This window comes from Oryzias latipes, chromosome 13, assembly GCF_002234675.1.
Source record: "Oryzias latipes chromosome 13, ASM223467v1".
Classification (NCBI taxonomy): Eukaryota; Metazoa; Chordata; class Actinopteri; order Beloniformes; family Adrianichthyidae; genus Oryzias; species Oryzias latipes.
This window is the reverse complement of record NC_019871.2, coordinates 24675514-24688532: the sequence shown is the minus strand read 5'-3', so window position 1 is coordinate 24688532 and position 13019 is coordinate 24675514. Positions and strand designations below refer to the sequence as shown.

The 13019-nt window shown below is 39.1% G+C and overlaps 1 protein-coding gene across 3 annotated transcripts in view; it reads left to right on the top strand.

Annotated features, from left to right (window-relative positions):
- Positions 1–13019, top strand: part of kcnab1 (potassium voltage-gated channel subfamily A member regulatory beta subunit 1) — a 133989-nt gene that overhangs the window by 88839 nt on the left and 32131 nt on the right. For all 3 annotated transcript variants that reach the window (XM_011482856.3, XM_011482857.3, XM_004075835.4), the window contains exon 3: positions 12556–12593. In XM_011482856.3, the coding sequence (XP_011481158.1) occupies positions 12556–12593 (38 nt within the window). The remainder of the gene's footprint in view (positions 1–12555; positions 12594–13019) is intronic.

Genomic DNA, 13019 nt, shown 5'->3' with positions numbered 1-13019 from the left:
GATTTTTTTCTGTGGGCATGCTGCGGGCGGTATGTCATAGCAAACACTTACACAACAGGCAAGGGTATATAAGTGTAAAGTAGGTGAGACACAGGCACATCATATGGATGTTTTTTTTAAAACCCCCAAACCATGCGCACTGCACTAGAGACCATGTAGTACTGTTCAAGCTCCTTGTGTACTCCTAGCATGCATCAGAACGTAGTTTGTCTGTGCATCTTATGCTGTATCACCCGCACCCACCATTAATGCAAGATTTGCGCAGTCAGTATGAGTCAGTACTCCCACCTTATTAATGACTAGAGTGTGGCAAAAGAGCAGCGTATGAAAACATCACCCCTACATAAGTGTGTGTAACTTACATTATCCCTACAAATACTTCACAAAACATTTAACACAATGGTACGTTCCATTTTCATGACATCCCTTGAAGTGGTGAGAAAAGCCTCAAGGGAACTGCAAGGCACACATGTGCTGTCTTTAAAATCCCACTACGATCATCTTTTAATCTGAAGCAAAAGCCTTCCTAGTCTTTTAATTATGATTATGTTGTTTTTAGCCCAAAGCAAAAATCCGTGTCCCTTTCTAGGACATAATTTATACAGAGCGGCAGTAGTTCATTAGAAATTCACCTTTGAGTTGTAGGCGAGACTGTTGGTGTGGAAGTAAGCCTGCCCCCATTTCCCATCAACACTCGTCACACACCCAACCCAACATTAGTGGTGCAACAAAGAACTGGCGAGCAATGTTGGAGTTTTCCAGCTGTACAATTTTGGGCCATATATCAGCTCAGACAGGGAAAACAAAGACGTTCATGGATCTATTGTCTGCAAGTGGATGCGTCTGAATGGAGCAGAGCAGGGAGCTTGTGGCCATTTGTTGTTTGAATATTACAACTAAAAGCTTTTTTAAACAGCATATTTTTATCATTTCCTTATTCAACATGATTTGAATAAAAAATACGTAAAATGCAGTTATGAAGGGCCTATTTCTCGCTTTTCCTAAGCCTTTCAGAGTAAACAATATCCATATACTGGTATAAAATAATATATTACCCTTGGCACACTAAAGAATTTACTTTAAAACATTATCTATATTTACAATAATATGTTACCTTGGCACACTTAAGAATTTATTTTTATGAAATATGAGTTACGTTTCAAAGTTCATTTTGCTGCCTGAAAGTAAGATGCCTTGATCTCTGAGTCACCGGCTGGGTGCCGCCCATTTCATGACATCAACCTAGAGTCGGCCATGGCAGCATATCTGCATATTTTCCATAAAAACAAACAAGATCCAAAACTTTGCAAAGATGGATGTGCATATATGTGCATGGATGTGCATACCGTCCCTGCCAGGATGGTGCTGGCAGCGCAGACTCTACATGGAAGGGGCGGTTCCTCATTTATCTACGTCAAAATGTGAGAACCTGCTGGTATTCATGGGTGGGGGTGGGGGGCTGGTGCTATTAGGACAGGTTTTTAGAGTAATGTAAATGCATCAACGGATCAATATCCCGCTTTGGGGTTGTTTATAGGGAGGAATGAACATTATAGTACACTTAAAAGTATATTTAAAAGTTGATTTTTCGTCACGTAGGCCCTTTAATCTTAATTTTCTTCACATGAGGTCTCTAAGATGCATGGACAAAATCTGCAGTACCCATATGGGTCAAACACCATATGGGTGCATGTGACTAAGGCTATAGGAGAATAATAAAATTACTTAAAAGGGTCCAGCACTCGTCCACAGCCTTTATGAATTGAGTAAGCCTCTCAGAGAGATGAATGTCTTCTACAATAAAAGATAGACCAAGTCCAGGTGACTGTTTTTTTCCCCTACTACTTTAATACTCGTTTTTTAGAGTAATTTTAAATGACCAGTGTGCAGAGATTTGTAAGTGAAAGTTCTTAACCTTTAGACATCAGTTTATAAAGTTGTTTTTCACTAACACAGCCTTCAGCTGAAGGTCAAAACAGAGAAGAAGTGAAGGAAAGAAAGTATAAAACTAAAGTCACAGGCTAGAACAAGCAATGACTGTTTCAACAAAGAGAAGATGTCATAAAGAGAGTGTAATACAGAGATAACACTTTATTACTGCCCTCTTTATTCTTTGAATGCCTTTAGATCTACTGATCCCTTCACTCAGATTCTCTTGGTTGTTGTGAGAGATGTTTTATTAACTTAACTCATATTTTATTTGTGTGATAACTGTTTGGGAGATTGATTTTTTCCTTTTGATTTTATGAGCAGCTCTTCAAAACTGTGCAGCCTTCTGAAGATCACTGCGTCTTTCATGTTTCTCTGCTCAAACATCTGCCAAAAGACTTAGGCATGCTAAGAGATAATTTAAACATGGTACAAGCATCATTCCCAGCACATCATTCCCAGTTCATCACCAAGTCGGTTTCATCGCCACTGAAATATTCATACCACTTTTCCTGCCTAGATGCTTGTTAAAACACTTTAAAAGTGCAAACACAGGTCTGTTTCTCACAGCTGCCGGACTAACATCTGTAAATCATTGAACAGATTCCTGTTGGGGATAGAAAACAACTGCATTTGATTTGAAGGTCAAACCTTCCCCAACTAAAATGTTGATGAGCCAACAAGTGTCCAAGTGATTAGTTAAAACCCCAGCTCTCCTCAGAGGAGACCTTGAAGGTGCAGATCAGACACCATCCACACAAAATAGATCTAAACTTCTGGCCCCCGTGGGACGCACGCTAAATCCAGCTTAGACAGCCGACCTTCATCAGAAGCTTTATCAGAGTGTTTCTCATCGTCACATGTCTAGATACAGGAGAAAAAGCATTTTATTCTTTTCAGATCTACATGTTGATTATAATTACATGGATAGTGTTTAATTGCGAGTATAAAAGTAAGAGAATTTTACAAAAATGTAATGGCCCAACAGGTATTGTGGTGCCATGCAGTGTAATGTGCTGCTGACCCCGGTGGGGGTCTTAAAGCTCTGACTCAAACTAGTTTTGCTGCTGAGAGCAGAAAAGGTCAGTCTCATAGCAGCAGACTGTTGCACACTGGGCCTGGACCCGCATAGTGGTGATGCATGAGACTGAACAGTGGTATCTTGCACAGTTGTGTGGTTTCCCTTTCTCAGTAATCAATAAAAGGCGCCTCAGACCTGATTATACTCAACAAACAGATCTGTTGGTGGGCATTCAGCTGTTTGCTGACGGCATATTGACTTGTGAACATTAAGATCTCCACACCGATGTTTAAAAATGGACCGTCAAGGTCGAGTTTTGCCCCCACTGGATTAGTACTTTTTTATTTTAATGGCACCCTGTGGGCTTGGACACTGAGCCCACTGAGCTCCTGCTGGTGGAGAAGCTGTAAATCCCTGATGGATCTTTGAGTCCAAGCCTACACCAAAGTGAAAACACTGAATTGAAGTCTAGTTTTGGGCTTTACTCTGTGAAGGTTTTATGTTTCACCATTGATTGCATTTGAGAACTGGCTCCAATGAAATGAAGTCGATTCAGTCGCCATTTTTTTTTGCAATTTACTCACTAGAGCCAGATGTCGCCAGTGAGCAGTGATTTGTTCCAATTAGTCAGAGTCATCATTTCCATGGCAACCACACTCGCCAAGGAGAAGTGAGCTTGTTGGAAGTCAACACTCCTACCACTTGAAAAGAGAATCAGGAGAATTTGTCAAACAAATGTTTTGGACGTTCAATGTGAGACCACCTACTTATGAGGCATCTGATTGGTCAGTTTACAACTTCAATAACTGACACTATAGAAAAAAATGTATGATGTATGGAAAAAAAAATTAGCAAGAACATGTTGAAAAAATAGGCACTTGAGATTCATAATTACTGATATACAAAATATGGGCAAGAATGATTATTCTGACAGTAACAATGACTGAGTAATAACTGTTTATTTCGTAAGAGAAGTCTATGGGATTTTGGCTTCTTGGAGCCAGCAGGTACTTTCTAACTAAAACGCATGGGGGGGAAGGGTCACTCTGTCCAGTTTTCATAGTCATATGTTTCAGTTATAATATTTATGACAAAATATACCATTTCTGCGAGTCTGCAGAGTGAATGACCAAGTGCGCTCCTGTGACTGTATTTTTGTAAGTTTTGCAGCTTCTTAAAAAAAATTAAACACGTTGCACTGAGAGTGAGTTTGCCCATCATTCTTAGCCATGTAACAATGATTACCCACGCTTTTGTGGAGCTCTTCAAAATAAATAAACCTCTGAACACCATCTGTGTCTTCCATGTATTGTAAATGAAATAAACACAGACACTGCTCCATGTAGCCATCAGGCTAAAAACGATTGGCTGTAGCTCCTCCCACATGCGTTTGGGGCGTCAAGTTTATGAATACATGTCCAGACAAAGAAAGAGCTGCTAATTCGCCGCACATCCAAATAGAGCCAGTCGATGTGAATGTAACGCTTGGAATGCATTCGATGTGAAAGCAGCATAAGAATATGCAACTAGGTGATTCTTTTAAATTTTGTGGGACGACCGCCACAACAAAGAACTAATCAGTCGCACAAAACAAGTAATGGAACACAACTGCAAGCATGTGTTTTCTGTTGTTGTGGGTTATGTAAACTAAACCAAGGGAGGTACACAGTGAAGGGAATCGCATGTTTTCAGAGGCAATCTGTGAGAACAGGGATGGAATCGCTCCAGCCTCATTTACATAAGAACTTCTTCCATCAGAAACTCTTCTCTCTGAGCTGTGCAGAAATCTTTTTGCATATTCCCATTCAGCAACATGCCGGCTGTTAGGCTGACTGTTGTAGAAAGGGAGCAAAACTTTGCTTTAAAAAAACACAAATTTCCAAATATTCCCAAAACGTTTAAAGTCAAATTTGACTGAAACAAAAGTGACGTTAGGCTTTTAAAGCAAAAACATCCAAATTTTTATGGTGATTTTATATTTCTAAAGGCTTAGACAGCGTGACTTAGGGAAGGAGGAACTATGACTATGTATTATGACACCACCAAGGGAATTTGTTGCATGTAAGGGAAACGATGAAATCTCATTTCACACACCCTCTTTATTTCAGGCACAGGGGGATGCAGCAAAAAGATGAACATAAACCTCCTCATCTTTATTCTCTACACCTCAAGATGAAATCCATCCATTAATCAGAATAATGTGCACATATGTGATAACGATGCTGTGAAGATCTGTCCTTTGATTTAGTTCCGTGGCTTCACTTTCTGCATTGAAGGCCAAACACAGTTGGAATCAGAAAGTTTACAAGACTTTCTGCTGCAGATGCTGATGCCCCTTCAGAGTTCTGATTGTATTAAATTAAATGGGAAGAATATAAAAATGAAAACATCCAGAGGGGCTTGAGTGTAATTTCTTAAAACAATAAAATAAAAATGGCTGCTTTGAAGCTTTTACCACTAATGGCAATTACTTGAAGAACCTAATTTTTGTGGTATACACTTGATCACTATCACCCTCTTTGTGTTTTTTCTTTTAGCTCACCCAACGTTTTCTTAAAGTCAACTTTTAAAATTGTCAACAGTACAATATTTGCATTCATGCAGGATTTGCTGTTTGGATTTGTCAATCTTCAGGCAACAGCAGCCTGAGTTCAACGGTAGCTGCAAGAGTTCCTGTCATGTGCGGGGGGTGGCTCGAGAGCCGGTAGGACCCAGACGCAGAGGCGGGAGGCAAACAGTTCCAAGGCCAGGGGGTTTAATAAACAACAAACAAAAGGCGCTGCAGAGCAGGATGACAAAACAAAAACTCACTGTGGCGTGGCATGAAACATGGCATGAACGGACGAAGACACATGAAGACGTTAAACACACGACCAGAAGTTAATGGACCAGCCCAAGAGGAAGGCAGAGACAAGACTTATATACAGGCAGGGCAGACAAGACACAGGTGAACACGATCAGGAGAGATTGGGACCAAAGGAAGTAAAACTCAAGAAACATGACAAGACAGGAAACCTTTCAAAATAAAATAGGAAACAGAACCAAACAAGACAGAACAAGAACTAAAGCGAAAAACAAGACACAACAAACTCAAACCATGACAGTTCCATTCCGATTATCTTTAAAATCTATTTTCAAAGTGTTCCCAGTGGTCTTTTAATCTTGATTTTTAGGCAAAATAACAAAAAAAAAACCTGTCGATTTCTAGAACATAGTTTTTGCAGAGCGGCAGTAGTTCCTGAGAAATTCACCTATGAGTTGTGGGTGGGATCCTATTATCCCCAACTGAAAGCTCTCTGTTTACGCTCTCTCCCACTAGCTTATAGCCCCTCACACCCCAACCTAACATTAGCGGTGCTGTGCTGTGGCAATGATGAGGAGAAGCTACTTTTCTTCTGAACGTGAAGGTTTATTCTCTCGTGCCAACTGACTTAGGCGGGCAAATCTCTCTCTCTCTCTCTCTCTCTCTCTCTCTCTCTGTATATAAATAAATAAGAGATTGATTCGTCTGCAAGTGAACACATCAGAACAGAGCAGAGCAGTTTGTGGCCAAACAAGCAGACTTTCTACATCACAAATAAACTCTTCAAACTGCATTTGTTTTCCATCTGCTGCTAAACTCATGCAGATTGAATAAAGAATTACTCTGAAATGCTATTTAAATCCTAGTTATTTTTACATATAGATGTCCTGCCTCATAAGAAAAATGCCACAAGAAGATGTTAATATCACCAAAAACATGACTTTCATCAGAAATGGTCTTTAAACAATGGCAGGTCCCAGAGCAGGAGGCGTTCTCATGTGAGATTTCTTTTACATGAGAAAATGGTAAAAGATAAACCCCCATGATTTCCCTCTTGTCTGCGATTGTACTTTTTTTTTATCCCCGCCACAAGTCTTTCCTTCCTAAAATAAACTCTTCCCCATTCTTCCTTCCTCTCTTCCCTCATGGGCACAGTTTTCTCAGAGCTCTGTCTCCTTTCAAGCTGCTTGGTATTTAGAAAAGAAACTGCTTCTGTAGACTGAAAGAGAACTTCCAGTACTTCCTCTAGAAATGATAGACAAGGAAAATGTCTGTTTGTGTGGATTTGAATGGAAAAAAATAAATGATCAAAAGTTGGCCTGTGTAGCAGTTTGTTACACAGACTCACTTCCTGTTTTTGGACTGATGCCTTCTTTCTGAAACTGAAGGCAAATGAGCTAAATCAGATTTTTCTAATCCACTTACATCACAATTTAATTCAGTTTCTTTATAAAATGTCAGACCACTACCAAGGTTATCGCAAAGCACAACCAAAAAAAAAAAAGCTTTAACCTTATTTATTACGGTTGTTATAATAATTTTAGTTCAGGTCATTCTAACAACAAGGACCAAAACATCTAATGTGTTGGAACAGCTTAACGAGTCTCCAACCTGAATTGAGTATTTGCATTGGTTCCTGTCAGCCCACACACTGCCTGCAACAACCTTAATTGGTTGGAAATGTGGAAAACTGTGTTCTTATGAGCAAACTCTTCTTCGTTTGCTGACAAAACATAAAAAGAGCTAGTGATCAGCATAATCAGAGGTTTCTGCAGCTCTGCACGCTCAAATGTTTTTTCTTTTTTCTTTCCTGTGGTGTTTCACTCCACACACAGCACATGATAAAGGCTCAGATGCTTTTCCTACATTCTTGCTGCACCGATGCAGCATTACAGATTGAGGCGATCCTCAAAAAGAAAAGTCTGGAAACCTTTGCAGTCCTACAGCATTTTAGGGAGCTATACCTGCTAAAGAGAGATTACATAAGAGACCAATTTCTTCCGACGCGGTATTTGCCTTATCTGGAACTTTTCCCTGATCCTATTAAAATCCCTGTAGTTTAGCAGCTTTTTAGCATTTAAGGTGTGTGTACTGATGGTGAGCAGAACCAGAGAAAACTTTGTTTAAATTGACCATAATATCAAAAATTGTTGTCTTTCAATATCATATACTTTAATGGGAATTTTGTATAATTTTAAAAATAATAATAAAGTTAGAAAAATGATGTGGCTCAGAGACTAACTGCAAAACTGCAGTGTTCTCAGCTCAGAAAGATTTTCATGGCTAAGACGGGAGCAGGATTAAAAGTTCTTTTTAAACTTTCTCTTTGTGATTGAGATGAAATACCAAAGGCATATTTATGGTATATTTATTGGCACTATTTAGCCCTGAAAAATGTTGCATACCCCAGCAAAGTCTCTGTATTGCCACTGCAGAGCAAAGGATTAAGAGCAAACTCGGAGCCTGTGGACAGGGACAGTTTTTGCAATTTCCTTTTTTTTGTGCTGCTGTGTTTTACCATTATGTCTAAGGATAAAAGTAACATTACTGATACATAAAGGATATTACTAAAAGAAAAAAAAGAAAAATTGATTAATAGAAAAAAACAGAAAAGATGGTATACCTAAGACTGTAAATTAGAAAAAAATGTTAAAACGTTTGTTTTGTGAGTGTGTTTAATAACAGCAGTCTTTATGATTTATTATGCATTTTCTTCTTTTTATTAAACAGTCAGACCTTATTCTCTGGTTCTGATGTGAATGCGGTGCAATTTAACAAACGGATCTCCTTCAATTTCCATGAGGCCTGCATGGTGGCACAGTGGCCTCTCAGCTGGGTCCTTTCTGTGAGGAGTTTGCATGTTGTACTTGTACATGGGTGGGTTTTCTCCAGGCTTTCTCCCACGGTCCAAAGCATGCTTCATAGGTTAATTGGTGACTCTTAATTGCGCTTATTGGTGTGTATGTCAGTTGGCTGTGTCCGAATTCCTTCACTACTCACTATATAGTGCACTATATAGTGTACTTTATAGTGCATTCACCATTTTGTAGTGCTTTTCGAACCTACAATTCCTAAATCAAGTGCCCTAGAAATTGCCCAGAAGTCTCTGTGAAAAACCAGTGTGCATCGATGCTCCCTTGATTGGAGAATACAGACCACAATGCATTACGTCTGAACAATTTTTGCAAAGAATATTTATCTGAATGTTTGTTTTTATAAAATATAAACATTTTCATCGTAAGAACACAGTGGATTTATTAATTCATTAAAACGCTCTCATCAATTTGATTTGTGAAATCGATGACATCATATTCACCGTAGTAGTGAGCATGGTGTCCAAATTGCTTTTAAAATCCAGGGCACTACTTAGCTATATAGCTTTTTAGTAGTTAGGGACATGGGTGGTAATTCGGACAGAGCCACTGAGTGTGTGGCCCTGCAACAGACTGGTGACCTCATCAGTTGTACCTCACAGCGGCCCCAAAAGATATTCATGGATGTTTTCTGCTAAAAAGTTTTCAACACGTCGTCAATGGTGATGAGTGGAACTACACTGAAGGAGAAAGAACCCATTCATCCCTCTTAGATTTTTTTGTGTCTTGTTACAAACTTGTATGACAGCAATAATAAAAGACATGCATTTAATCTCCTTGTAAGTTTTGCATGTCATTGTGCGAAGTTAAAAAAGAAAAGACACTAAGGTAAAGATAATTTCTCATCCTATAAAAAAATATTTATCCCTTTTCCAAATTTTTTTAAACTTTTCCATCAAATGTGTCCTTGTGTCACATGTTGGAGTGTTAAAATGTGGCAGTTATTTTACAAAAAAGGATTTGAGTCAAGAAGTCACATACCTGATTGAGTGTCTTGCCTTTGATGTTGGACTCTTCGTGTGGTTTCATTGAAGCTGTGAGGTTGTCTGAATGACTAAGGTTAAAAAAGTGACATTTCAAGCATTTTCCTTCGTCTGCTAAAGAGGTATAACAAGAAAACAAAAGATAATTGTTTGTGGGGGTTCTTTGCTTTAAACAAAACATTGAGCTGGGTTCGAGAAGAGCAGTGGCCTTGCCATTAGAGCTCAGCAGGGTTTTCGTCCCACGCTGGGCCTCAGACGTAGATGCTGTCAGTTGTGATTTCATTTCCACTCAGCTGGAGGCAGCTTGAAAGAAGAGTTATGCACATGGATGTCTGAACTCACACACTGACAATAACACCCACATCCAGGGTTTTTTCTTTTTTACATGCTGTAAATGAATAAGCAGCAGAATTAACTGTGATTCCTGTACCTCTGGTGCATCTGAGGCTTCGTGTTGCTAAGGTTACTGGCAGAAACACTCATAACTGTCTGTATATGAAGAACCACACCTCTGCTGAAACAAGTGTGGTTATAATTCTCATGACGATGAAGAACTGCTCCTCAGAACATCAAGGTAATTCATCATGATGGACTCTCTCCTGTGGGTGTCATCTGTAAACCAAACCTGACTGGAGTTGATGGGATTATACAGCCTGAATAATGAGCTCTGTTCTATGGTAACATGCTGTCTGGTATGATGAGCAGACAGTTTTTTACTTCTTCAAAGCCCTGTCTCTCTGTATCATTGCATGACAGCTGAACACCAGAGGTCATAAAAGTCAGAGGAGGAGCTGTCTGTTCATTTAGTGTGAAATTATGAACATGCAGGGCCCACGCTGCGTGTCAGAATGGCGGATAAAAGATTGAACGTGACGGGAAAATGGAGCTCAGGGAGAGGACGGCCGTCCTGTGATCAAAACTGAGTTAATTATTTCAAAAAATTACATTTGACAAGGAAAATTTTTCTCATTTCAGGCTGAACTAAATGTTGAAAAGAGACACACATCATGGAATAAGCAGTTTTAGAAGATTTGTTTTGTACTTTTTTCATCCTGTATTTTAATCAGCACAGATCACACAGGCTTTTTCCTTTTTGGTTTTCCTTGAGTTGGATGTGAAATTTTTGGCTTCTGATAAATATGAAACCAATTATTCTATGATTTGATAATCAAACTGAACAGGTTTTTTTATTTAGAGTAGAACAAAGGTTTTTTTCTGATTTATAGATCAGGCTAACAGATTGTTCCTCTGATTGGGAAAAATTTGTGTACCGGTACTTTTGTGTTTAGCCGATTATTTTGTATTGGCAGCATGGAGTTATCAACTTTAAAAAATGTTTATATTTACAGTCCCACTCTAATCGTCTTTTCATCAATTGTCAAAAATTCCCAGTGGTTTCTTAATTTTTGTATTTAAATAGTATTTGAAAATGTCTCTTTACCGAAAAAAAACAAAACCTATGTTGTTTTCTAGGACATAGTTTCTGCAGAGCAGCAAAGGATCAGAAATTCACCTCTGATTTGTGGGCGGGATGTTACCTTAGAATAAGCCTGCCCCCATTTCACATCATCCCTTTTTTACGCTCACTCCTGCTAGCTTACAGCCCCTCACACGCTCAACCTAACATTACGGGTACAACACAATGGAGAGCAATATTGGAGCAATCCAGCCAAACAGTTTTGAGTCAGATAAGCTCAGATGAGGAAAACAAAGACTATTTTTCTGCAAGTGGATGTATCAGAGCGAAGTGGAGCAGAGAGTCTGTGGCCCGCCCATCATATTTTCTGTCACAAATACGCTCTTTTTCATCTGCACTTGATTAACAACAATTTAAATGAAAAAATACCCAGAAACAAGAGTAGTTCTTTTATCGATCGATCGATCCACCCATCCATCCATCCATCCATCCATCCATCCATCCATCCATCCATCCATCCATCCATCCATCCATCCATCCATCCATCCATCCATCGATCCATCCATCCATCCACCCATCCATCCATCCATCCATCCATCCATCCATCCATCCATCCATCCATCCATCCATCCATCCATCCATCCATCCATCCATCCATCCATCCATCCATCCATCCATCCATCCATCGATCTATATATACATATATGTACATTTTACATTATACTTTTTTAAAGGATTTTCTTTTTTCAACCACAATGAGCATTTTTGCTGAGTTTTGTACAAAACATTCTCATATTTTCAATCAGTACAGCTTTGAGTTCACTAATGTATTTATAACCATTGTGGTACAAACATTTCTGCTATTTTGCGCGATAAATGGCTTCAAGTGATTTAAAAAAATTTTTTTTTTCAGTTTTTAGTTTTCTTATTTTACATTCATGCTATTTTAATGTTATTTTTGTGTTTGTGTCCCATTTTTCAAATGGAAGCCTCTATATTTTGCTTTGTAAGCGTTTACTATGAACTGTTTTGAGGAGAGGTGTATTTGTGAGCTAGTGTGTTGTGCACAATGTGTGTGAGTGTTGTGTGTCATCTGTTATTAGAAATTAGTTATGTCCAATTTGTAATTGAAAATGTCTAAATAAAAACATTTGCATGGGGACTGTGCAGAGGATTCAGGGCCTCCTCCTCATGGGGGTCTTGCCTTTTTTCTGACTTCTCAGATTGCAGGCTATTAACTCAAAATTGTTCTTGTTTTTTTATGCCCAAACTGTGATGAAGAAGGATCAGCAGAGACAAGTTCTTTCAAACAGGTGTGTCTGTAGCAGACAGAAACAGTCACCTGGAAAGATATAGCGGTAATAGGCGCCGACTCAAGGTGATCCACCTGTAAGAGGACAGATTTTTCTCCTGGGAACTCAACAGCATCGCCTCAACCATTGTCAGTCCTGGGATTGGTTACACAGTGACAGAAGGAATGAACTGAACTAAAATGTTTCCTGCCACTAAGATGTCATTCTTTCTTGCAGGTACCTGGGTCACATTTGGAGGACAAATAACAGACGAGGTATGGGGCATTTTTCTTCAATTTTACACGGATGAAATAAATGAAAGCAAAAAATTAACTACCACTGTCCCACACTAAATTGTGCAGTTTTGAGATTTATTTAGGGATTTATTAGAAAGGTACTGGTATATCAGGAGCTGATGGCTCATGCCTCCTGCTTTTCCAATCCCAAGGAAGGCTGGTTAAACAGCTAATTTTGAATGAAAGAGACTGCTACGTCCCATTTCATGGGGATGGAGAAAATAGGCAACATAAAGAATAAATTAAAGCCGGTAGGGTTTAGACTGACTGGGCAGCCGTTTATTAGATGGACAGGTGCGGGAGTGAACACAATGGGGTTAAAGATGGTATTTAGCAAAGGAAAAAATTTCACAGGCACTAGTAAGCAATAAATAACACAACCTAAAGTTCAACTTAAACCAGAGG